Below are 24,221 nucleotides of genomic sequence, written 5' to 3' on the forward strand. Positions count from 1 at the left end.
AGCAGAGGAAACCACATGCACAGCATCAGCCTGGGGCAAAAACAAATGGAAGAGGAGGATTTAACACTGGAGTCTTAGTGTCAAACAGACATTGTGTGTATAGCTCTACAACCGATGAAGAGAATGACTTTCATGTAAAAATGAACAAGGAAATTATCAAAGCAATGTCTTTTATGTCCATCCCATCCTACTCACCCATACTGTAGCTTCATACGAGAGGGAAAGCATTGGGTAATGCTTGAAATGGTCCATAGTTAGGCTAGCCTATGTATATCTTTAAGGTACATTTTTGTAACGGACAGTATTTTGCTGTGTGTTCTCAATATGGTCTGTCTTGGACCCTTTGAGTATGAATAAAATTGGGGGGGGGGGGGACTAGTTGACAATCAATCTAAACATATGGGCAATTGACAGGGTTGGGTAGGTAACTTTCTAAATGAAAACCATTACAGTTACTAGTTACCTGTTCAAAATTGTAATCAGTCATTTAACTTTTGGATTACCCAAACTCAGTAAAGTAATCTTTTTACTTTGTTACTGTTGGATTACTTTTCCCTTAAGAGGCATTAGAAGACAAAAATGATCCATTAAAACACATCTGGTGTGTCATCATAGTGGTCTCTGACTTGTGGTCAGACTTGCTCAGGGGAAAAACTAAAACGTGCACCTTTTTTTCAATTCTGAATTGACTGTCATTGAGAAAACAGAAAGGTGTCAATGTATTTTTTACCAAAAATCTGAATTTAAAAGTAATCCAAGAAGTAATCTAGTTTTTCAAAAAGTATCTGTAATCTGATTACAACAGTGTTGCTGGTAAAGTAACAGTTGACCGTTTGTAATCAGATTACATGTAACTGATTTAATCGGTTACTCCCCAACCCTGGCAATTAATGTCTAGAGCACTGGTGCAAAATGGACATTACAGTTTTTGGAATCTTTCTGAGCAATGGAACGCAAATTGGTGACCATATGGCTAGATCATACACTGCAGTGACCTATTTTGATGGATGAATGTTACCAATAGACTACCAACCTGAGCTAGTGTTTGTGGAGTAAAACGTATCTGCCTGCACGCGCTCGGGGCAAGCATCTCCATCTACTAGCGCGCAATAACTGAAATGGCACATTTTGCCTAAAGCGGTTTTTGCTATGGCATAATGCATGACGATAGACGTAATTTGGCTTAAATTCCAGGGAGATGTTTGATGTTAAAATATACAACTATTGGGGAGAGAGACGAGAACACTACAGAACTGAGAGGATCTGCGGCCGCCCTGTCTGTGCGACAGTTTTATTTAAGAGCCTATCATTTAATAGTTTTATGGACATTCACAGTATCCCTTTTATTAGACATTTTATCAAAACGTTACATGTATGTTTTTTGGGGACGAACGTAGCCAATTTTCACACTCCTAAATCCGATGAGGGAGTTCTGACATTTGGGAGCAAGATTAAACCGAACACTGCTACCCATGCAGCAGACCAGACTGCTCTCCGTTGGAATAAAACTGCGATGTTTTTTGGTAAAATAAAATGTACTTGTGAAATAAGAAACAGTAGATCTCATTTTCATCTTGAACCGAAATGAGGCGAGATAGAAAAGGCTGCTCTATTATAACGTAATCCTTGCCCTGCAGGCGTTTGAATAGCCCAGAGCAATAATATTTCTAGCCCTCTTCTTATTTAGAGACGGACTGGTTTTCTTCTCATAAAACTCGACGGTTTCATCATATCAGAAAAGGAAAGACCCGGACAAAGACAGATATACAGCAAACGACGACCAAACTGGCATAAAACAGAGATACAATTGAAAGGGATAAGAGATTCCTATGTCTTCTCTATCCGTGTCCTCCCAGGTAAGGACGCAATTTGTTTCGTTTGTAGTTGTTTTTGGGGGGTAGGCTAGTCTGTCTGACAAATTGAATCTTAAAGACCGGGACGCTCTAAAATCCTTGCGTTGGTGTAGATTTCCCGGGATTATCCCCAAAGTTTTCAAACATTTGGACTCCATACGCCAAGAAAAACTAGCCGCCCGTATTCGGATACTATTGGATTGTGCCAAATGTATTTGTAATATTCTAGTGGAACGGAAGCTTCAGTGACCTGATAGAATCACCGGAACGCATCTGATCTAAAATGTTTGAAACGGTGGATTCAATTTATTGAGATACTGTAGTTTCTATTCAAGATACGGTAAAGGGGTCGATGGAACTCAGACGTTCCATTGACCACATTGGTGCACATTCAACAAATCGGATCTAGCAAAGTGGATATTTGTCATCCGTCATGATTTATGTATTGTAACAGACCCAAAATGGGCTTACTTAAATCCAATTTGGATATATTTGGCTGTTTTCGCTGCATAACATTTAGAAGTCCCTTTTCAGGTTTAGAAGCTAAATGCTAACTCCCGTTCGTATAATCTGGTTAGCATAGCTAGCATTCGTTGATGTAGTCCTCGTTTTTAAAGGTGCTACACATATAATTAAAATGTGCATTGTAATTTCAGAAAATGTCCATAATATATCTGCCTCTAATAGTGGAATAATAATGTTTTATAGTATTACTTACCCGCCAGTGTTGTGATTGGCTGTGTTATTCTCCTATTGATTTCTCCAGCTGGAGCAGCACCAAGTTGTCAAACTGAGAAAGCTGTTCTGATTTATTTCCTGGTTGCTAAAATTCTACCCTGACATTTTGTGAAATTACAATGCAAAAAAAAATCTATAAATCCTATGTGTAGCACCTTTAACTGTAATTCAGTTGATTGGTGATGACATGAACATGTGTTGGGGTTGACATCCATATTACAAACATTATACTCCGATTTTCACTTCAACATATTATGAAATACACATATGAACAATAGGCTAATTTTGCTAGGGGGCAATGAGGATATTCGCCCCCCCCCCCCCCCCCTCCCCCTCCCCCATTGACCTCTATATCGCATCTTGATTGAATTAATGTCTGAAATAATATGCTAAAGAATGTTCAATTTCAAAATATGAGGGGAAAGTATGCAAGTGTTAAGTAGAATCTCTGCAATATATTTGTTTCACTTGGTTTTATGGCCAGAAATGTGTTTTAAAAATAAATTAATAATTGGATTTCATAAAATACTGGTTTCTGACTATGCAGAGGAGACAACACCCATGAAATCTAGTGAGAACTCTGTGTGCTCTGCTCAGCAGCCCCGGGTATCTTGCCCCTGGCAAAACATTAAATGAAGTTCACCTTTTTATGGTTCAAAGAACCTCTTTACAATGGAGAGACTTGGTGGGGGATGGTTGGTTTAATTAATCCAGAAGCTGCACTTGCCCAGTGCCCTGGGGTCATGAACACCCTCTGTTCACCCAGTGTGGGCAACTTCAACAACTGTCTGCAGCTTATGAATATTGTATTCATGTTAATTGGGGAATGCTGAGGCTTATGTATCTCTCAAACAATTTGATTGGCTGCGAGCCCAGAGTCATACACCTCATTTGCTATTGCTTCACGTCATTACACAATCAGTAGCCTAACTTCAATAAAAAGTAGACTTCTCACTACATTTCACTTTACTCAGCTCAGGGCAGATGCAGTACACACTTCTATAACAAATACTATCTATTTCCATGTGTTCCTGTAGGAGGGAAGAAGCATGTCCAGGATGTCTATGAGTCGTTCTCCAGTTTCTCCAATGAATGCCCAGGGCATCCCATCACCGGCCCAGCTGACTAAAGCCAACGCCCCGGTCCACATCGACGTGGGAGGACACATGTACACCAGCAGCCTGGGTACTCTCACCAAATACCCAGAGTCTAGGTAAGAGTATAAGGCCATAAAGTAGCACCACCATGGCAATGTGAATAATTTTCTCATGGAAAATAATGTATTATTGATTCAATACTAACTTTTTTCCCCTATGGAATAAAATGTCAGGTTCATGGATAGGTCTACTGACTGTGCATTATGACTGATACGTTATTCAATTACTTCTAGAAATCCACCTAGCATTGTGTTGAAACGCAAGCAGCTTGGCATCCATGATAATTGGCCTGAGAGCAAGCAAATACAGAGAGAGGGCAGAGAGAGAAAAGAAAAGAGTAGATTTTAATTGCTTTTTGGAAGACAAAGAGCGAGTGGAGAAGGCTGAGCTGTCTGGAGCTGTGAGGTGAGACTCCTGCTGGAAGAGGAGAGGACCACCTCAGGCATAGGGGAGAAGAAAGATGAGTACTGTGCAGTTGGCATCGATTTAGAGGGGGAGAGTGAGAGAGAGAGAGAGAGAGAGAGAGAGAGAGAGAGAGAGAGTTGTATTCAACCCAGTATGTGACTCCGAAGTCATAGTAGACCCAATTAATGTTCTGTACTAAAATAAACTTTGTAGCCCACTTCCTGCCTAAAATGTAGGCCTACATGACTTACATCAATCTCAAGGAATGATCAACTACACTAGAAACAAGTTTTACGCTTCACTAAACATACTTCAAGTACTACTTGATTCATAGTATTAATCTAGAGCTCTTAACCATTGTCTTTCTCTCCAGAATCAGTCGTCTGTTTAATGGAACAGAGCCCATTGTACTGGACAGCTTGAAGCAGCACTACTTCATAGACAGGGATGGAGATATATTCAGATACATCCTCAGCTTCCTCAGGACCTGCAAACTACTGCTCCCAGAGGACTTCAAGGTACAGTTCACAATCCAGGAGGACAACACTTGTCCAAAATAGCTCACATCTCACCAAAAGACTAAAATAGGCCTAATACATTACTTTACTTATCACCCGATCATAGTTCAACCAAACCAACTTTGTTACTTATGCATAAACTTGCCTGAGGCATGAAGACTTGTTTTATTTCTGAGCTAATGCCTAGACTAACACAGTCTATTAACCAGGTATTACTTAATTTCCCAACTTTTCTTTTACACAAACTTATACCCATTTCAGACTGCAGATGTGGTATGTTACCTGTAAAAATATGAGGCAATATTTATATGACCCCCTTTCAAACAGCTCGTTATTTACCACTTGTTGGCGGGTATAACCCTTTTAATAATACAGTGCATTCGGAAAGTATTCAGACCCCTTGACTTTTTCCACAATTTGATACGTTACAGCCTTATTCTAAAATTGATTAAATCTTTTTTTACTCATCAATCTACACACAATACCCCATAATGACAAAGCAAAAACAAGTTTAGACATTTTTGCAAATGTATAAATTAAAAAAACCTGACAGTTAAATAAATATTCAGACCCTTAAAACTCAGTACTTTGTCGAAGCACCTTTGACAGCGATTACAGCATTGAGTCTTCTTGGGTATGACGCTACAAGCTTGGCACACCTGTATATGAGCAGTTTCTTCTATTCTTCTATGCAGATCCTCTCAAGCTCTGTCAGGTTGGATGGGGAGCTTCGCTGCATAGCTATTTTCAAGTCTCTCCAGAGATGTTAGATTAGTTTCAAGTCCAGGCTCTGGCTGGGCCACTGTAGGACATTCAGAGACTTTCCCCGAAGCCTCTCATGTGTTGTCTTGGCTGTGTGCTTAGGGTTGTTGTTCTGTTGGAGGGTGAACCTTCGTCCCAGTCTTAGGTCCTGAGCGCACTGGAGCAGGTTTTAATCAAGGATCCGTCTACTTTGCTCCATTCATCTTTCCCTCGATCCTGACTAGTCTCCCAGTACCCGCCCCTGAAAAACATGCCCACAGCATGATGCTGCCACCACCATGCTTCACCGTAGTGATGGTGCCAGGTTTCCTCCAGACGTGACGCTTGGCAGTTCAGTCTTGGTTTCATCAGACCAGAGAATCTTGTTTCTCATGGTCTGAGAGTCCTTTAGGTGCTTTTCGGCAAACTCCAAGTGGGCGGTCATGTGCCTTTTACTGAGGAGTGGCTTCCGTCTGGCCACTCAACCATAAAGGCCTGATTGATGGAGTGCTCCAGAGATGGTTGTCCTTCTGGAAGGTCAATTCCTTTGACCTCATGGCTTGGTTTTTGCTCTGACATGCACTGCCGACTGTAGGACCTTATATAGACAGGTGTGTGCCTTTCCAAATTATATCCAATCAATTGAATTTACCTCAGGTCAACATCTCAAGGATGTTCAATGGAAACAGGATGCACCTGAGCTCAATTTTGAGTCTCATAGCAAAGTGTCTGAATACTTATGTAAATACGGTATTTCTGCTTTTTTGTTTTGAATAAATTAGCAAACATTTGTAAAAACCTCTTTACTTTGTGATTACTTTGTCATTATCACACAGACCCAATACATGTATTTTGGTTACAGGATCTGGGAAAATGCAGGAATCATGACTAGGTCTTTAGGTGGCTTTTAATTTTTTTACCATGTTTTTATTTTATTACCCCCTACCCATTCTAGATATACAAAAAAGCTGGTATGAAAATGCAGTCTTGGTAAATTTGTGGGATTTTGTTCTGTGTATGAAATAATAGTGTCTCTCATAGTGATTTCAGGATGGTTATGCAAACCCCAACATGACCGTAAAGTCATACAAATTATCCTGCAGTACCTAGAAACACATCGTTAGCTTAATTCTCACAGTGTGCCACTATAGGCACTCAGTGTGTGTAAACTGCAGTATTCGAACACTTTAATCAGTTATCCATTATGCCTTGGGCTTCTACAGGGGCCAGTTCTGCATGGCTGGAAGTAGGGGCATTGTGTGTTTTGCTAAATTGATGTGTGTGTGTGTGTGTGTGTGTGTGTGTGTGTATCCTTCTCTGTAGTTAGTGTAGCTGTGTTATTCTGTCCTTTGCACAGGATGCCCTGCAGATAGAGCCCTCTTTTTATAAAACACATCTATCCCTCGCTTCAAGCCTATGAATGGAGGGGGAGCTAAGGAGGCAGGCTTTGATACAGAGAGGAGCCTGAGGGGTTAGCAGCTCTGTGTACGCCTGTTGTCAGAAGCAGTATGGCGCAAAGGCAGAGAGAAGCAGCTCTCTCTCACACGCATTAATTCTAAACAGAAGTTTGTGTGTGTGTGCACGTCTATGTGCTACAATGCTGTCATAATATAGGGCATGCAAGGGGAAGATACAGGGGAGAGTGAGATGTAAAGACACGTCTTCCCTTTCAAAAGAAGATTGCAGTTAGAGTGCAGTATAACTGCAGTATGTTGCAACTACTGCACCCCAAATATTATTATTATTATATATTTTTTTTTACTGCAGTAATTGTGCAGTGTAACTGCAGTTACAGTGCAGTATACCTGCCGGTCAACTGCTGTACACTGCAGTTATTCTGCAAGTCCAAAATACCAGTCGACTGCAGTTACTGCACTTTTACAGCAGTTTTAAAACTGCAATCTTTGTTTGTGTAAAGATAAACATTTGTATAATATAAAATAAATCCATCACATTCATTCAACAGAAGTAAATAGTTTACATACACTTAGGAAGTTTACATACACTTAGATTGGAGTCATTAACTCATTTTTCAACCACACCACACATTTCTTGTTAACTATAGCTTTGGCAAGTCGGCTATGACATCTACGTTGTGCATGACACAAGTAATTTTTCCAACAATTGTTTACAGACAGATTATTTCACTTATAACTCACTGTATCACAATTCCAATGGGTCAGAAGTTTACATACACTAAGTTGACTGTGCCTTTAAACAGAAAATGATGTCATGGCTTTAGAAGCTTCTGATTGGCTAATTGACATCATTGGAGTCAATTGGAGGTGTATCTGTGGATGTATTTCAAGGCCTACCTTCAAACTCAGTGCCTCTTTTCTTGACATCATGGGAAAATCAAAAGAAATCAGCCAAGACCTCAGAAAAAAATTGTAGACCTCCACAAGTCTGGTTCATCCTTGGGAGCAATTTCCAAACGCCTGAAGGTACCACGTTCATCTGTACAAACAATAGTATGCAAGTATAAACACCATGGGACCACGCAGCCGTCATACCGCTCAGGAAGGAGATGTGTTCTGTCTCCTAGAGATGAACGTACTTTGGTGCGAAAAGTGCAAATCAATCCCAGAACAACAGCAAAGGACCTTGTGAAGATGCTGGAGGAAACAGGTACAAAAGCATCTATATCCACAGTAAAACAAGTCCTATATCGACAACCTGAAAGGCCGCTCAGCAAGGAAGAAGCCACTGCTCCGAAACCGCCACAAAAAGCCAGACTACGGTTTGCAACTGCACATGGGGACAAAGATTGTACTTTTTGGAGAAATGTCCTCTGGTCTGATGAAACAAAAATAGAAGTGTTTGGCCATAATGACCATCGTTATGTTTGGAGGAAAAAGAGGGTGGCTTGCAAGCCGAAGTACACCATCCCAACCTTGAAGCACGGGGGTGGGGGTGGCAGCATCATGTTGTGCGGGTGCTTTGCTGCAGGAGGGACTGGTGCACTTCACAAAATAGATGGCATCATGAGGCAGTAAAATTATGTGGATATATTGAAGCAACATCTCAAGACCTCAGTCAGGAAGTTAAAGCTTGGTCGCAAATGGGTCTTCCAAATGAACAATGACCCCAAGCATATTTCCAAAGTTGTGGCAAAATGGCTTCAGGACAACAAAGTCAAGGTATTGGAGTGGCCATCACAAAGCCCTGACCTCAATCCCATAGAAAATGTGTGGGCAGAACTGAAAAAGTGTGTGCGAGCAAGGAGGCTTACAAACATGACTCAGTTACACCAGCTCTGTCAGGAGGAATGGGACTAAATTCACCCAACTTATTGTGGGAAGCTTGTGGAAGGCTACCTGGAACGTTTGACCCAAGTTAAACAATTTAAAGGCAATGCTACCAAATACTAATTGAGTGTATGTAAACTTCTGACCCACTGGGATTAAATGTATTTGGCTAAGTTGTATGTAAACTTCTGACTTCAACTGTATGTACGGCATCTGAATGCAATATGTAACGGGTTGTAATTGTTATACGAGTTGTAATTAAAATTTGTGTGTGTGTGCAGGCGTTTCTGTTAGGATAATGTGGTGCTGGACATTTGACTGGCAACATTTTAACTTACCGGACCCATATGCATAGGGTGCTTAACCTGATTAGTGCATCCACCCACGGTGCTCAGAATGACACAAATCACATTTAAATTATGGTCATGTATTTTAACAGAACATGCAAGTCGAGGATGCAACGATGTGCACTTTGGACATTTTAGAATAACTGTTTGCGTTTACTTCTCCTCAGCCAACACTATTGAGTGACGAACAGAAAAGTCACTGGCCAATGTCAATATACTCTAATAAAGTTTAGGCTTCCTTTGTATTGGTCAGCTTGTTGAGAAATGAATATCCTATTCCAAACACTCTGGGCCAGTTGGGGGACGATGGATCCCAAATTCATACAACCAGTAGGCCTATGCTACATGCATTTAGAAAAATAAGTTATTATTATAATAATGCAACAAATCAGAACATTAAGCTTCATGTTGATAAACTACGTTTTTTCTTCACATTCCAAGCGCAGCAATGCATACAAGGCAGTAGGTTACGCATCAAATGTGTGAAGACTTTGTAAGTACCTGGATTTCTGCATAAATTGGCCATAAAATTTGATTTGATCTTCATCTAGGTCACAACAATAGACAAACACAGTCTGCTTAAACTAATAACACACAAACAATTATATGTTATCATGTCTTTATTGAACACACCGTGTAAACATTCACAGTGCAGGGTGGGAAAAGTATGTGAACCCTTGGATTTAAGAACTCGTTGACCCTGCTTTGACAGCAATAACCTCAACCAAACATTTTCTGTAGTTGCGGATCAGACCTGCACAACGGTCAGGAGGAATTTTGGACCATTCCTCATTCCTCAGCAATATTCTTGGGATGTCTGGTGTGAACCGCTCTCTTGAGGTCATGCCACACCAATCGGGTTGAGGTCAGGACTCTGACTGGGCCACTCCAGAAGTTGTATTTTCTTCTGTTCAAGCCATTGTTGTTGATTTACTTCTGTATTTTGGGTTGTTGTCCTGTTGCATCACACAACTGCTGATGTGCGGACAGCCTAACATTCTCCTGCAAAATGTCTTGATAAACTTGGGAATTCATTTTTCCTTCGACGATAGCAAGCTGTTCAGGCCCTGAGGTAGCAAAGCAGCCCCAAACCATGATGCTCCCCCCACCATACTTTATAGCTGGGATGAGGTTTTGATGTCGATGTTGGTGTGCTGTGCCTTTTTTTTCTCCACACCTTCCTTCCAAACAACTCAGCTTTTAGTTTCATCTGTCCGCACAATATTTTGCCAGTAGCGCTGTGGAAAATCCAGATGCTCTTTTGCGAACTTCAGAAATGCAGTAATGTTTTTTTTGGACAGCAGTGACTTCTTCCGTGGTGTCCTCCCATGAACACCATTCTTGTTTAGTGTTTCACATATCGTAGACTCGTCAGAGATGTTAGCATGTTCCAGAGATTTCTGTAAGTCTTTAGCTGATCCGCTAGGATTCTTAACCTCATTGAGCATTCGGCACTGTGCTCTTGCATCGTTGCAGGACGGCCACTCCTAGGGAGAGTAGCAACAGTGCTGAACTTTCTCCATTTATAGACAATTTGTCTTACCGTGGACTGATAAACATCAACGCTTTGAGATCGTTTTGTAAACCTTTCCAGCTTTATGCAAGTCAACAATTCTTAATCTTAGGTCTTCTAGGATTCATTTTGTTCGAGGCATGGTTCAATTTTATTTTATTTTATATAGGGCAAGGCAGCCCTAACCATCATCTCCAATCTCGTCTCATTGATTGGACTCCAGGTTAGCTGACTCCTCACTCCAATTAGCTTTTGGAGAAGTCATTAGCCTAGGGGTTCACATACCTTTTCCAATCTACACTGTGAATGTTTAAATTATGTATTCAATATAGATAAGAAAAATTTAATAATTTGTGTTATTAGTTTAAGCACACTGTGTTTGTCTATTGTTGTGACTTAGAAGAAGATCAGATCAAATTTGATGACCAATTTATGTAGAAATCCAGGTAATTACAAAGGGTTCACATACTTTTTCTTGCCACTGTATGAAATAACACATTTTTATTGACTGAACACTGTGCACCCCCATACACATGTTATATTGCATATGTTGTGTTTGGGTCCACTGGACGCGAGGGTAATAAAAGTGTGGGTGAAAACAAGTAAAAATGGGTGCCATCACTCTGTCTTCCTCCTCCCTGGGCCTGCTGTTTCAACATAGCACCAAGAACCTGTCTGTCTCCTGCTTTTCTCACTCTCTTTACCCTTTGTAGTGTGTGAAACTACACAATCTCTTGCTGGAATCTGCACAATATGCACAAAATATTACATTTATTTTGATACATTGTAAAAAATGTAGTATTTTCCCACACTCTACCCCCGCCAGGTGCAAACTGGGGGAGAGACACAACAAATAGTTTTGCTTGTGTGGCTCCTTACCACAATCAATCAGAATGGCAAAAATAATCTCTGCTCAGAGGGTCTTAGAAATCATTTTTGCAGAGAGAGAAGCTAGTGTGGAAGGAACGTCTTCCACTCTGGAAGATGAAAAATGTTCATGTCTCTGTCAATTTGGAGTCTGACAGTTGGAAGAAGAGGATGAGATTGACCCTCAGCCGGTCCCAGGACCAGCCCGTCAGCAACCAGCTCATCAGCATTCTGCAGGAGGAAAAATATGGATGTCAAATTTTGTTGAAATTGAATGGTCTTCTTGCCCAAGGAATGAGCCACCCCGCATGGCTGCCAATGCGATAAGGATGCAACCAGGGCCGACGCGGATGGCGGTTACTCATGTGCAGGACATAGTGTTCTTTTGAACTGTTCATCCCAGACACCATCCAGAAAATCATTCTGAACTGCTTTAATTTGAAGGGAAGGTGTGTTTTTGAAGAGAGATGGAAGGAGGTGGACCAAAGTCATTTACATGCATACTTTAGGGAACTTATCCTTGCTGGTGTTTTCAGATTTAATGGGGAATTCCCCAGAATCCCTGTGGGATGCAGAAACTGGCAGAGAACTTTCAGTGCAACAATGTATCTGGAAAACTTCCACATTATTTCCAGGATTATCCACTTCGAGAACCAAGACACCAGACCAGCTCAGCGGTTGAGAGACAAGCTAGCTGCAGTGCAGGCCAATGTAGAACAAGTGGGTGGACCGTCTTCCCCTGTTTTACAACCCTGGGCCCAACATTACTGTTGATGAGCAGCTTATGCCAGTTAGGGGCCGCTGCCCCTTTAGGCAGTACATACCGTCTAAACACGCAAAATATGGAATCAAGATCTGGGCTGCCTGTGATGCTGCGTCATCATATGCGTGGAACTTGCAAGTGTATACGGGGAAGCCAGATGGAGGAGCCCCTGAGAAGAACCAAGAGATGCGGGTTGACTTGGATGTGACACAGGGACTCCGTGGCCACAATATCACATGCAATAACTTTTTTACTTTGCACAAGCTGGGACAGGAGCTCCTCAAAAGGAAGCTGACAATGGTAGGAACAGTATGAAAAAACAACCCAAAGCTCCCTCCTTAGCTGTTGAATACATGGAACAGGCCGATCAATTCCTCTATGTTTGTGTTCACGGCCGACATGTCCGTAGAGCCAATGGCAAACATGGTATTCATGAGTACGCTGCATAGGGATTGGAGAATCTGTGTCCAGGAACATAAAAAAAACTGAAATCATAATGGATTACAATGCTACAAAAGGAGGGGTGGACAATTTAGTCAAGCTGGTGACTGGCTACAGCTGCAAAAGAAGAACCATACGCTGGCCACTTGTGATATTCTTCAACATCTCGGCGTACAACGTGTTTGTCATCTGGATGCCGTTGAACCCAGATTGGAACAGAGGGAAGCTCAAGAGGAGACAGCTCTTTCCAGAGGAGCTGGGCAATGCATTGGTAAGACCTCAAATCCAGAGGAGGCAACACTAGGACCCCAGTTTCTGCAGTCATCGTGAGGAGGATTCAGGAGGAGGATGCTGGTGCCCCATCCACCCGACCCACAGAACCAACAACTCCAATACCGGAAGTAGGTGTGAGTGTTGTTGCATGTGTGTGTTTCTGACTCTCTTACCTTGGTCTGCTCTAACTATATATGTGAGTGAGATATTAGTAAAATTCCTGGACTAAGTGTTTTCATCATTCTAGATTTATAGACGGTAGCAACAAGAAGTGCTGTGATATGTGTGGACCCAAGAAGGACAGGAAGATGCAGTACACATGCATCGTGCAATAAATACATTTGCAACACACACACAGTATAACTCTGTCCCTCATGTGGTGTGTAGACCAGCCTTAATTTGAGTTCAATGGGGCTCATTTATCATTTCCGTAAAATTTGTCCTTCCAATTTGTTCAGGTCACAGCGATAAACATCAATAGGGATTAAAACCTTGTTTTTATTTATATATGTTCAAGATAAACATGATTTATTCCACCCATGTCTTGATTATGGGGCGGCAAGTGGTCAGAGTGTTGGACTAGTAACCGAAAGGTTGCTGGATCGAACCCACAAGCGGACAAGGTAAAAATCTGCCCTTCAGCCCCTGAACAAGGCAGTTAAGCTGTCTATATTGCTTGCAACTGATAAGTCAACATCTAAGTATTTTTACGGAAATTGTTATGGCTGTATTGTTTTAAAAACGCAATAATGTTGTGGGTCTATCAGACCCGCGAACATCGGGTGAATAACAAAAACATGAGCACCACACAAGGGTTAAGTATATGTTTTCAAAATGCATACTGCCTCCAGCTCATTGAGAAGAGGTGTGTGACGCACTGATGAAGCCTGCCTTCCGTTGCTGTTGGATGCCGCGTTCAAAACAACTGGGAACGTGTAAATCTCCGACTTTTGTGCGTTCAAGACAACTGGGAACGTGTAAATCTCCGACTTTTGTGCGTTCAAGACAACTGGGAACTGGGGGGAAAACAAGCACAGACTGGGGGGGGGGGGGGGGTAGTTTTGAGCGGTCATCCAATTCGGTATTCCAACTCGGGAACTCGGGCCTCTTTCAATTTTTTTACTTTTGTTATTAACAACAAAAAGTACATGGGGGAACGTATGTTATGTATTTATGTATGTATGTATGTATGTATGTATGTATGTATGTATGTATATACACTGCTCAAAAAAATAAAGGGAACACTTAAACAACACAATGTAACTCCAAGTCAATCACACTTCTGTGAAATCAAACTCTCCACTTAGGAAGCAACACTGATTGACAATAAATTTCACATGCTGTTGTGCAAATGGGTAGACAAAAGGTGGAAATTATAGGCAATTAGCAAGACACCCCCAATAAAGGAGTGATTCTGCAGGTGGTGACCACAGACCACTTCTCAGTTCCTATGCTTCCTGGATGATGTTTTGGTCACTTTTGAATGCTGGCGGTGCTCTCACTCTAGTGGTAGCATGAGACGGAGTCTACAACCCACACAAGTGGCTCAGGTAGTGCAGCTCATCCAGGATGGCACATCAATGCGAGCTGTGGCAAGAAGGTTTGCTGTGTCTGTCAGCGTAGTGTCCAGAGCATGGAGGCGCTACCAGGAGACAGGCCAGTACATCAGGAGATGTGGAGGAGGCCGTAGGAGGGCAACAACCCAGCAGCAGTACCCCTACCTCCGCCTTTGAGCAGGAGGAGCACTGCCAGAGCCCTGCAAAATGACCTCCAGCAGGCCAGAATCACTCCTTTATTGGGGGTGTCTTGCTAATTGCCTTGCTAATTGCCTATAATTTCCACCTTTTGTCTATTTCATTTGCACAACAGCATGTGAAATTTATTGTCAATCAGTGTTGCTTCCTAAGAGGACAGTTTGATTTCACAGAAGTGTGATTGACTTGGAGTTACATTGTGTTGTTTAAGTGCTCCCTTTATTTTTTTGAGCAGTGTATATATACCAACACAGTCTCACATTCAATTCGCACATATATGTACAAAAATTGAATGTGAGGCTGGGCTGATATATACACATACACACACACACACACACACACACACACACACACACACACACACACACACACACACACACACACACACACACACACACACACACACACACACACAGTTGAAGTCGGAAGTTTACATACACTTAGGTTGGAGTCATTAAAACTCGTTTTTCAACCACTCCACAAATTTCTTGTTAACAAACTATAGTTTTGGCAAGTCGGTTAGGACATCTACTTTGTGCATGACACAAATACATTTTCGAATTGTTTACAGACAGATTATTTTACTTATAATTCACTGTATCACAATTCCAGTGGGTCAGAAGTTTAGATACACTAAGTTGACTGCAGAAAATTATGTCATGAGTTTAGAAGCTTCTAATAGGCTAATTGACATCATTTGAGTCAATTGGAGATGTACCTGTGGATGTATTTCAAGGCCTACCTTCAAACTCAGTGCCTCTTTGCTTGACATCATGGGAAAATCAAAAGAAATCAGCCAAGACTTGGTTCATCCTTGGGAGCAATTTCCAAATGCCTGAAGGTACCACGTTCATATGTACAAACAATAGTACGCAAGTATTACATTTACATTTACATTTAAGTCATTTAGCAGACGCTCTTATCCAGAGCGACTTACAAATTGGTGCATTCACCTTATGATATCCAGTGGAACAACCACTTTACAATAGTGCATCTAACTCTTTTAAGGGGGGGGTTAGAAGAATTACTTTATCCTATCCTAGGTATTCCTTAAAGAGGTGGGGTTTCAGGTGTCTCCGGAAGGTGGTGATTGACTCCGCTGACCTGGCGTCGTGAGGGAGTTTGTTCCACCATTGGGGTGCCAGAGCAGCGAACAGTCCAGACTGGGCTGAGCGGGAACTGTACCTCCTCAGAGGTAGGGAGGCGAGCAGGCCAGAGGTGGATGAACGCAGTGCCCTTGTTTGGGTGTAGGGCCTGATCAGAGCCTGAAGGTACGGAGGTGCCGTTCCCCTCACAGCTCCGTAGGCAAGCACCATGGTCTTGTAGCGGATGCGAGCTTCAACTGGAAGCCAGTGGAGAGAGCGGAGGAGCGGGGTGACGTGAGAGAACTTGGGAAAGTTGAACACCAGACGGGCTGCGGCGTTCTGGATGAGTTGTAGGGGTTTAATGGCACAGGCAGGGAGCCCAGCCAACAGCGAGTTGCAGTAATCCAGACGGGAGATGACAAGTGCCTGGATTAGGACCTGCGCCGCTTCCTGCGTGAGGCAGGGTCGTACTCTGCGAATGTTGTAGAGCATGAACCTACAGGAACGGGTCACCGCCTTGATGTTAGTTGAGAACGACAGGGTGTTGTCCAGGATCACGCCAAGGTTCTTAGCACTCTGGGAGGAGGACACAATGGAGTTGTCAACCGTGATGGCGAGATCATGGAACGGGCAGTCCTTCCCCGGGAGGAAGAGCAGCTCCGTCTTGCCGAGGTTCAGCTTGAGGTGGTGATCCGTCATCCACACTGATATGTCTGCCAGACATGCAGAGATGCGATTCACCACCTGGTTATTAGAGGGGGGAAAGGAGAAGATTAATTGTGTGTCGTCTGCATAGCAATGATAGGAGAGACCATGTGAGGATATGACAGAGCCAAGTATAAACACCATGGGACCACGCAGCCGGCATACCGCTCAGGAAGGAGACGCGTTCTGTCCCCTAGAGATGAACGTACTTTGGTGCGAAAAGTGCAAATCAATCCCAGAACAACAGCAAAGGACCTTGTGAAGATGCTGGAGGTATCTATATCCACAGTAAAACGAGTCCTATATCGATAAACTGAAAGGCCGCTCGGCAAGGAAGAAGCCATTGCTCCAAAACCGCCATAAAAAGCCAGACTACGGTTTGCAACTGCACATGGGGACAAAGATTGTACTTTTTGGAGAAATGTCCTCTGGTCTGATGAAACAAAAATAGAACTGTTTGGCCATAATGACCATCGTTATGTTTGGAGGAAAAAGGGGGAGGCTTGCAAACCAAAGAACACTATCCCAACCGTGAAGCACGGGGGTGGCAGCATCATGTTGTGGGGGTGCTTTGCTGCAGGTAGGGACTGGTGCACTTCACAAAATAGATGGCATCATGCGGCAGGAAAATTATGTGGATATTGAAGCAACATCTCAAGACATCAGTCAGGAAGTTAAAGCTTGGTCGCAAATGGGTCTTCCAAATGGACAATGACCCCAAGCATACTTCCAAAGTTGTGGCAAAATGGCTCAAGAACAACAAAGTCAAGGTATTGGAGTGGCCATCACAAAGCCCTGACCTCAACCCTATAGATTTGTGGGCAGAACTGAAAAAGCGTGTGCGAGCAAGGAGGCCTACAAACCTGACTCGGTTACACCAGCTCTGTCAGGAGGAAGGGAACAAAATTCACCCAACTTATTGTGGGAAGCTTGTGGAAGGCTACCTGAAACGTTTGACCCAAGTTAAACAATTTAAAGGCAATGCTACCAAGTACTAATTGAGTGTATGTAAACTTCTGACCCACTGGGAATGTGATGACATAAATAAAAGCTGAATAAATCATTCTCTGTACTATTATTCTGACATTTCACATTCTTAAAATAAAGTGGTGATCCTAACTGACCTAAGACAGGGAAATTTTACTAGGATTAAATGTCAGGAATTGTGAAAAACTGAGTTTAAATGTACTTGGCTGAGGTGTATGTAAACTTCAGACTTCAACTGGTGTGTGTGTGTGTGTGTTCAAAGGATAATTGGGCTACGGGGTACAATGTCACATTACCTTAAGGGACATACATACACTTACAATTCTAACAGCTTTTTTTTGTTGGTAGAGCTTTAAATTGTATTCAAATAGTTCCTCAAAAAATTGTAAGGTAAGAAAATGTTCAGTTTTTTTTGTAAATGTATTTGTTTAACTCGTAGGTAAGGATTCCAAGCAGTACATCTCTCCATAATGGTCTAAAATCTGAAATGTTCCATTATAAATCTGCTGATGTCTTGCCAGAGATTCCTTACATGAAGACAATGCCAAAAAAGATGCAACACCGTCTCTGGGTGGTCATTACAAAATGTACAATTCAAATGCATGTTTTTTTTTGTTTTACTTCATATAGTTGTTGGCAGGATAATATTTATGAATCATTTGAATAGAAACTTCCTTACTTAACAAAATGATGTATGTGGCAACATCCAACCTTTTCCCCAACAGATATTGTCAATAAAACCAAAAAGGCATGACATAAGGTATAGATAGATACAACATCCTGTTGAAACAAGGATTTATTTCTAGAGCTCCAAATTCCCGATCTGAAGATCACTAATGTCATGAGTTTCCAGTTGTCTTGAAAGCAGCACAAGATGCTCCAGCAGCAGTGCTTGCGCTGTCTGACAGATTTTCCGCTCACAGGCTCTGTATCTGTATACTGTACGCGTGTGATAAGATACTGTGCATAACGAATATATTGTACACACACGCAAATTTAATTCCACTAAATTATGCAAATTAACCTATGGACTGATAAACATGACCAGTCAAATGTATTTCCAATCAATATATTTTTCTTATTCTCCTGAACAGCTATTACCAGCTAATGGAAACCCTGGTGTTCATGTATTTATATGTGTTTGTGTGTTCTTGTGGGTATGTATACTTGCTTATGTGTTTCTACTATGACAGGACTTTCCCCAGCTATACGAGGAGGCCCGCTACTACCAACTGACACCCATGGTCCGCGAGCTGGAGCGCTGGCAGACGGAGCAGGAGGGCCAGAAGAAACCACCCTGCGAGTGCCTGGTGGTCCGAGTGACCCCTGACCTGGGGGAGAGGATCGCCCTCAGCGGAGGGAAGGTGCTCATCGAGGAGATCTTCCCCGAGACTGGAGACGTCATGTGTAACTCTGTGAATGCCGGCTGGAACCACGACCCCACGCATGTAATCAGATTCCCTCTCAACGGCTACTGCAGGCTCAACTCAGTTCAGGTACGGACAGTGATATAGTTGTAGTTCTATAGGTCAATTCTGTTCTGATGTGGATTCAGGTAAATGCCACTGAGCATACCAAACATTAGGATTAACTTCCTAATATTGAGTTGCACCCTCCCCTTTTGACTTAAGAACAGCCTCAATTCGTCGGGGGATGGCCTCGACAAGGTGTCGAAAGCGTTCCACAGGGTTCAAGAATGGTCCACTGGCCCACGTTGACTCCAACGCTTCCCATAGTTGTCAAGTAGGCTGGATGTCCTTTGGGTGGTGGTCCATTCTTGATACACACGGGAAATTGTTGAGCGTGAAAAACCCAGCAGTGTTGAAGTTCTGGACACAAAACCGGTGTGCCTGGCACCTACTACAGTACCCCGTTTCACTTAGTGCCTTCGGAAAGCACCTTTGACCTTTTTCCACATTTTGTTACATTTTGTTACTTATTCTAAAATTGATTAAGGTCTCCAAGAACAGTGGCCATCATTCTTAAATGGAAGAAAAAACAAACAATTTAATACATTTTAGAATAAAGCTGTAACCTAACAAAATGTGGAAAAAGTCAAGTGGTTTGAATACTTTCCGAAGGCACTGTACATCTTTTGTCTTGCCTATTCACCCTCGGAATGGCACACATACACAATCCATGTCTCAATTGTCTCGAGGCTTAAAAGTCCTTTAACTGGTCTCTTCCAATTGATCTATAACTGATTTGAAGGGGATTTTATAAGTGACATCAATAAAGGATCATAGCTTTCCCCTGCATTCACCTGGTCAGTCTTAATGTTTTGTGTACACCGCAGATCGGGTCATCCAGCAATGCTGAAGACTGAAAGTAAACTCTGTAACATGGCAGACTGACTTACTTCAGTTACTTTGCAAACCCAGTTTAAAATGTTTAAGTTCTTAATAGGCTCAACTCAGTTCAGGTGCAGTGATGTAGTTATAGGTCAACTCTTCTTATATGGCTCCTGGTCAACTCTATTATACATACTTTTGGTCACCTGCTCGTCGAACATCTCATTCCAAAATCATGGGCATTAATATGGACTTCGTCCCCCTTTTGCTGCTATAACAGCCTCCACTCTTCTGGGAAAGGCTTTCCACTAGATGTTGGAACATAGCTGCGGGGACTTGCTTCCATTCAGCCACAAGAGCATTACTGTGGTCGGGCACTGATGTTGGGCGATAAGGCCTGGCTCGCAGTCAGCATTCCAATTCATCCCAAAAGTTTTCAATGGGGTTGAGGTCAGGTCTCTGTGCAGACCAGTCAAGTTCTTCCACACCGATCTGGACAAACCATTTCTGTATGGACCTCGCTATGTACATGGGGGCATTGTCATTCGGAAGCAGGAAAGGGCCTTCCCCAAACTGTTGCCACGAAGTTGGAAGCACAGGATCATCTAGAATGTCATTGTATGCTTAATGCTGTAGCATTAAGATTTCCCTTCACTGGAAATAAGGTGCCTAGCCTGACCATTATTCCTCCTCTACCAAATTTTACAGTTGGCACTATGCATTGTGGCCCCGTGTGGCTCAGTTGGTAGAGCATGGCGCTTGCAACGCCAGGGTTGTGGGTTCAATTCCCACGGGGGGACCAGGGTTCAATTCCCACGGGGGGACCAGGATGAATATGTATGAACTTTCCAATTTGTAAGTCGCTCTGGATAAGAGCGTCTGCTAAATGACTTAAATGTAAATGGGTCAGGTAGCGTTCTCCTGGCATCCGCCAAACCCGGATTCGTCCGTCGGACTGCCAGATGGTGACGCATGATTCATCACATTTCCACTGCTCCAGAGTCCAATAGTGGCTAGTTTTACACCACTCCAGCCAACGCTTGGCATTGCGCATGGTGATCTTAGGCTTGTGTGCGGCTGCTCGACCATGGAAATACATTTCATGAAGCTCCTGACGAACATTTCTTGTGATGACGTTGCTTCCAGAGACAGTTTGGAACTCGTAGTGAGTGTTGCGACCGAGGACAGTCAGCTTACTCGGCGGTCCCGTTCTGAGCTTGTGTGGCCTACCACTTCGCGGGTGAGCAGTTCCTAGACGTATCCACTTCACAATTACAGCACTTACAGTTGACGGGGCAGCTCTAGCAGGGCAGAAATTTCACAATTACTTGTTTGGAAAGGTGGCATCCTATGACTGCCATGTTGAAAGTCACTGAACTCTTCAAAAAGGCCATTCTACTGCCAACGTTTGTCTATGGAGATTGCAGGGCTGTGTGCTCGATTTTATACGTCAGCAACGGGTGTGGCTGAAATGGCAGCATCCACTCATTTGAAGGGGTGTACACATACTTTTGTGTATATACTGTATAAGGAAGAGGGTATAACAATAGCGAACTCGGCACTATAACTTATGTCAAATGTCTAAAGACCCTGTCTGACTCTCCTGTGCTCCCTGCAGGTTCTGGAGAGGTTGTTCCAGAAGGGCTTCAGCGTGACGGCGTCATGTGGCGGCGGAGTTGACTCCTCACAGTTCAGCGAGTACGTCCTGTGTCGCGAGCTCCGCAGGGGTCAGTCCTTCGGCACCACCATCCACATCAAACAAGAGCCTCTGGACTAGGTTGGGAGGAACAGAGGGACCCGTGAGAGATCAACACGTCCGGTGCTGATTTTCGAGTCCTATTTACACAACTTTAACAGTGAAAAACACACAAGGACTCTTCATGCTTGGGAATATCATTTGCCAGTGGCAATGTAGACTGGACTAGCAAGATGTGAGATGGTTGTGATTCTTTTGAGACTCAAAGACACTAAAGGGATCCTCTGAAATGAGTCTGTCTGAGGTGAGCTCATTAGCTCTGTTTGTATGGAACTCTTACTGCTGCCATTTCCAACAGAGATACAGTATCTATCAGGATCCAAGTGAAACGGTCCGTCACTTCTGGGCTGTTGACAACTAGGAGGAAATAGCTCTAGAAATATGGTGCTCAATTCCAGGTTTAACTGGGGACTCCCTACTGGTATGACCGATGACCTCCGCTTCAGAGACATTATGGCTGCGTTTACACAGGCATCCCAATTCTGACCTTTTGTCCAATGATTGGTAAACTATAAATGCAGCCACAAATGGCCATACCCTACCACAGGAAGAACAGAACATGTTTGTGTTTGCCTCATTTCTTGACGACTTCCTACCCAAGATCTGAATGTAATTTACTGTAATGTGTAGGTATTTGTTCAATTACATGTCAAATGGACAATATGGGGTTTCCAATTTTTATATATACAGTACCAGTCAAAAGTTTGGACACCTACTCATTCAAGGGTTTTCTTTATTTGTACTTTTTTTACATTGTAGAATAATAGTGAAGACATCAACATTCTGAAATAACAAGTATGGAATCATGTAGTAACCAAAAAATCAGTGTTAAATCAAAATATTTTATTTGAGGTTCTTCAAAGTAGACAGTCTTTGCCTTGATGACAGCTTTGCACACTCTTGGCATTCTCCCAACCAGCTTCATGAGGTAGTCACCTGGAATGAGTTTCAATTAACAGGTGTGCCTTGTTAATTTGTGAAATTTCTTTCCTTCTTAACGCGCTTGAGCCAATCAGTTGTGTTACAGAAAAACAGAAGAAGGCCCTATTTGGTAAAAGACCAAGTCCATATTATGGCAAGAACAGCTCAAATAAGCAAAGAGAAACGACAATCCTTCATTACTTTAAGACGTGAAGGTCAGTCAATCTGCAGTTTCAAAAACCATCGAGCTATGATGAAACTGGCTCTCATGAGGACCGCCACAGGGAAGGAAGACAGTTACCTCTGCTGCAGATGATAAGTTCATTAGTTACCAACCTCAGAAATTGCAGCCCAACGAGTTCAAGTAACAGACACATCTCAACATCAGCTGTTCAGAAGAGACTGTGTGAATCAGGCCTTCATGGTCAAATTGCTGCAAAGAAACCACTAAAGTACACCAATAAGAAGAGACTTGTTTGGGCCAATAAACACGAGCAATGGACATTAGACTGGTGGAAATCTGTATTTTGGTCGGAGTGCAAATGTGAGATTTTTGGTTCCAACCGTAGGTGAACAGATCTCTGCATGTGTAGTTCCCAAGTGAAGCATGGAGGAGGTGTGATGGTGCGGGGGTGCTTTGCTAGTGACACTGTCTGTGATTTATTTAGAATTCAAGGCACACTTAACCAGCATGGCTACCACAGCATTCTGCAGCAATACACCATCCCATCTTGTTTGCGCTTAGTCCCACTATCATTTGTTTTTCAACACGACAATGACCCAACACACCTCCAGGCTGTGTAAGGGCTATTTAACCAAGGAGAGTGATGGAGTGCTGCATCAGATGACCTGGCCTCCACAATCACCCGACCTCAACCCAATTGAGATGATTTGGACCAGAGAGTGAAGGAAAAGCAGCCAACAAGTGCTCAGCATATGTGGAAACTCCTTGAAGCTGGTTGAGAGAATGCCAAGAGTGTGCAAAACTGTCAAAGGCAAAGGGTGTCTACTTTGAAGAATCTCAAATATAAAATATGTAACACTTTTTTGGTTACTACACGATTACATATGTGTTTCTTAGTTTTGATGTCGAAAATTTTAGAAAATTGTAAAAATAAAAACCTTTTGAATGAGTAGGTGTCAACTTTTGACTGGTACTAATGTAAAACTTTCCTGACAAATGTTCATGATGTGAAAACTGGGATTTTGGATGTGTTAAGGTGAATGCACCAATTTGTAAGTCGCTCTGGATAAGAGCGTCTGCTAAATGACTTAAATGTAAATGTTAATATGGTGCACATTTCACCGATTTGTATAACTGCAATTTCAGTTAATATTTAAGGTATGTTTGCTTACGGAGTCAATATTCTTTCGTTTGTACAGCTGTATTGATAACTGGTTTTGGCAGTTTTGACTAATCTCTCGTGGACAGCCAAGTAGCTTGTAGATTTTGGTTCTGGGTTGCAGAGATTCATAAGACTCCAAAAAGGCAAACTCAACCTGGCACAAAGTGCATTCAGACCCCTTGACTTTTTCCAAATTTTGATAACGTTACAGCCTTATTCTAATATGGATCAAATCGCCCCCCCCCCCCCCCCCCCCCCCTCAATCTACACGCAATACCCCACAATGATAACAAAAACAGGTTGTCTCAGCAAAGGGGCTGAATACATGTAAATAAGGTATGTTTTTATTTAATACATTTGCAGTAATTTTTTAAAACCTGTTTTCGCTTTGTCATTATGGGGTATTTCATTAAGATTGAGGAGGAAAAATATATATTTTTAGAATAAGACTAACGTAACAATGTGGAAAAAGTCATAGGGTCTGAATACTTTCCGAATGTACCATCAAAGAA

The 24,221-nt window shown here is 42.5% G+C and overlaps 1 protein-coding gene across 1 annotated transcript; it reads left to right on the plus strand.

Moving 5' to 3' along the window:
* Positions 1-395: 395 nt before the first annotated feature.
* Positions 396-23,718, plus strand: LOC129866725 (BTB/POZ domain-containing protein kctd15-like). The gene is made up of 5 exons (XM_055939561.1): positions 396-1,856; positions 3,629-3,804; positions 4,527-4,671; positions 18,589-18,891; positions 21,305-23,718. The coding sequence occupies exons 1-5, from the start codon at positions 1,830-1,832 to the stop codon at positions 21,461-21,463; spliced, it is 810 nt and encodes a 269-aa protein (XP_055795536.1). The 5' UTR covers positions 396-1,829; the 3' UTR covers positions 21,464-23,718.
* Positions 23,719-24,221: the final 503 nt, after the last annotated feature.

Source organism: Salvelinus fontinalis, chromosome 12, assembly GCF_029448725.1.
Source record: "Salvelinus fontinalis isolate EN_2023a chromosome 12, ASM2944872v1, whole genome shotgun sequence".
Taxonomy (NCBI): Eukaryota; Metazoa; Chordata; class Actinopteri; order Salmoniformes; family Salmonidae; genus Salvelinus; species Salvelinus fontinalis.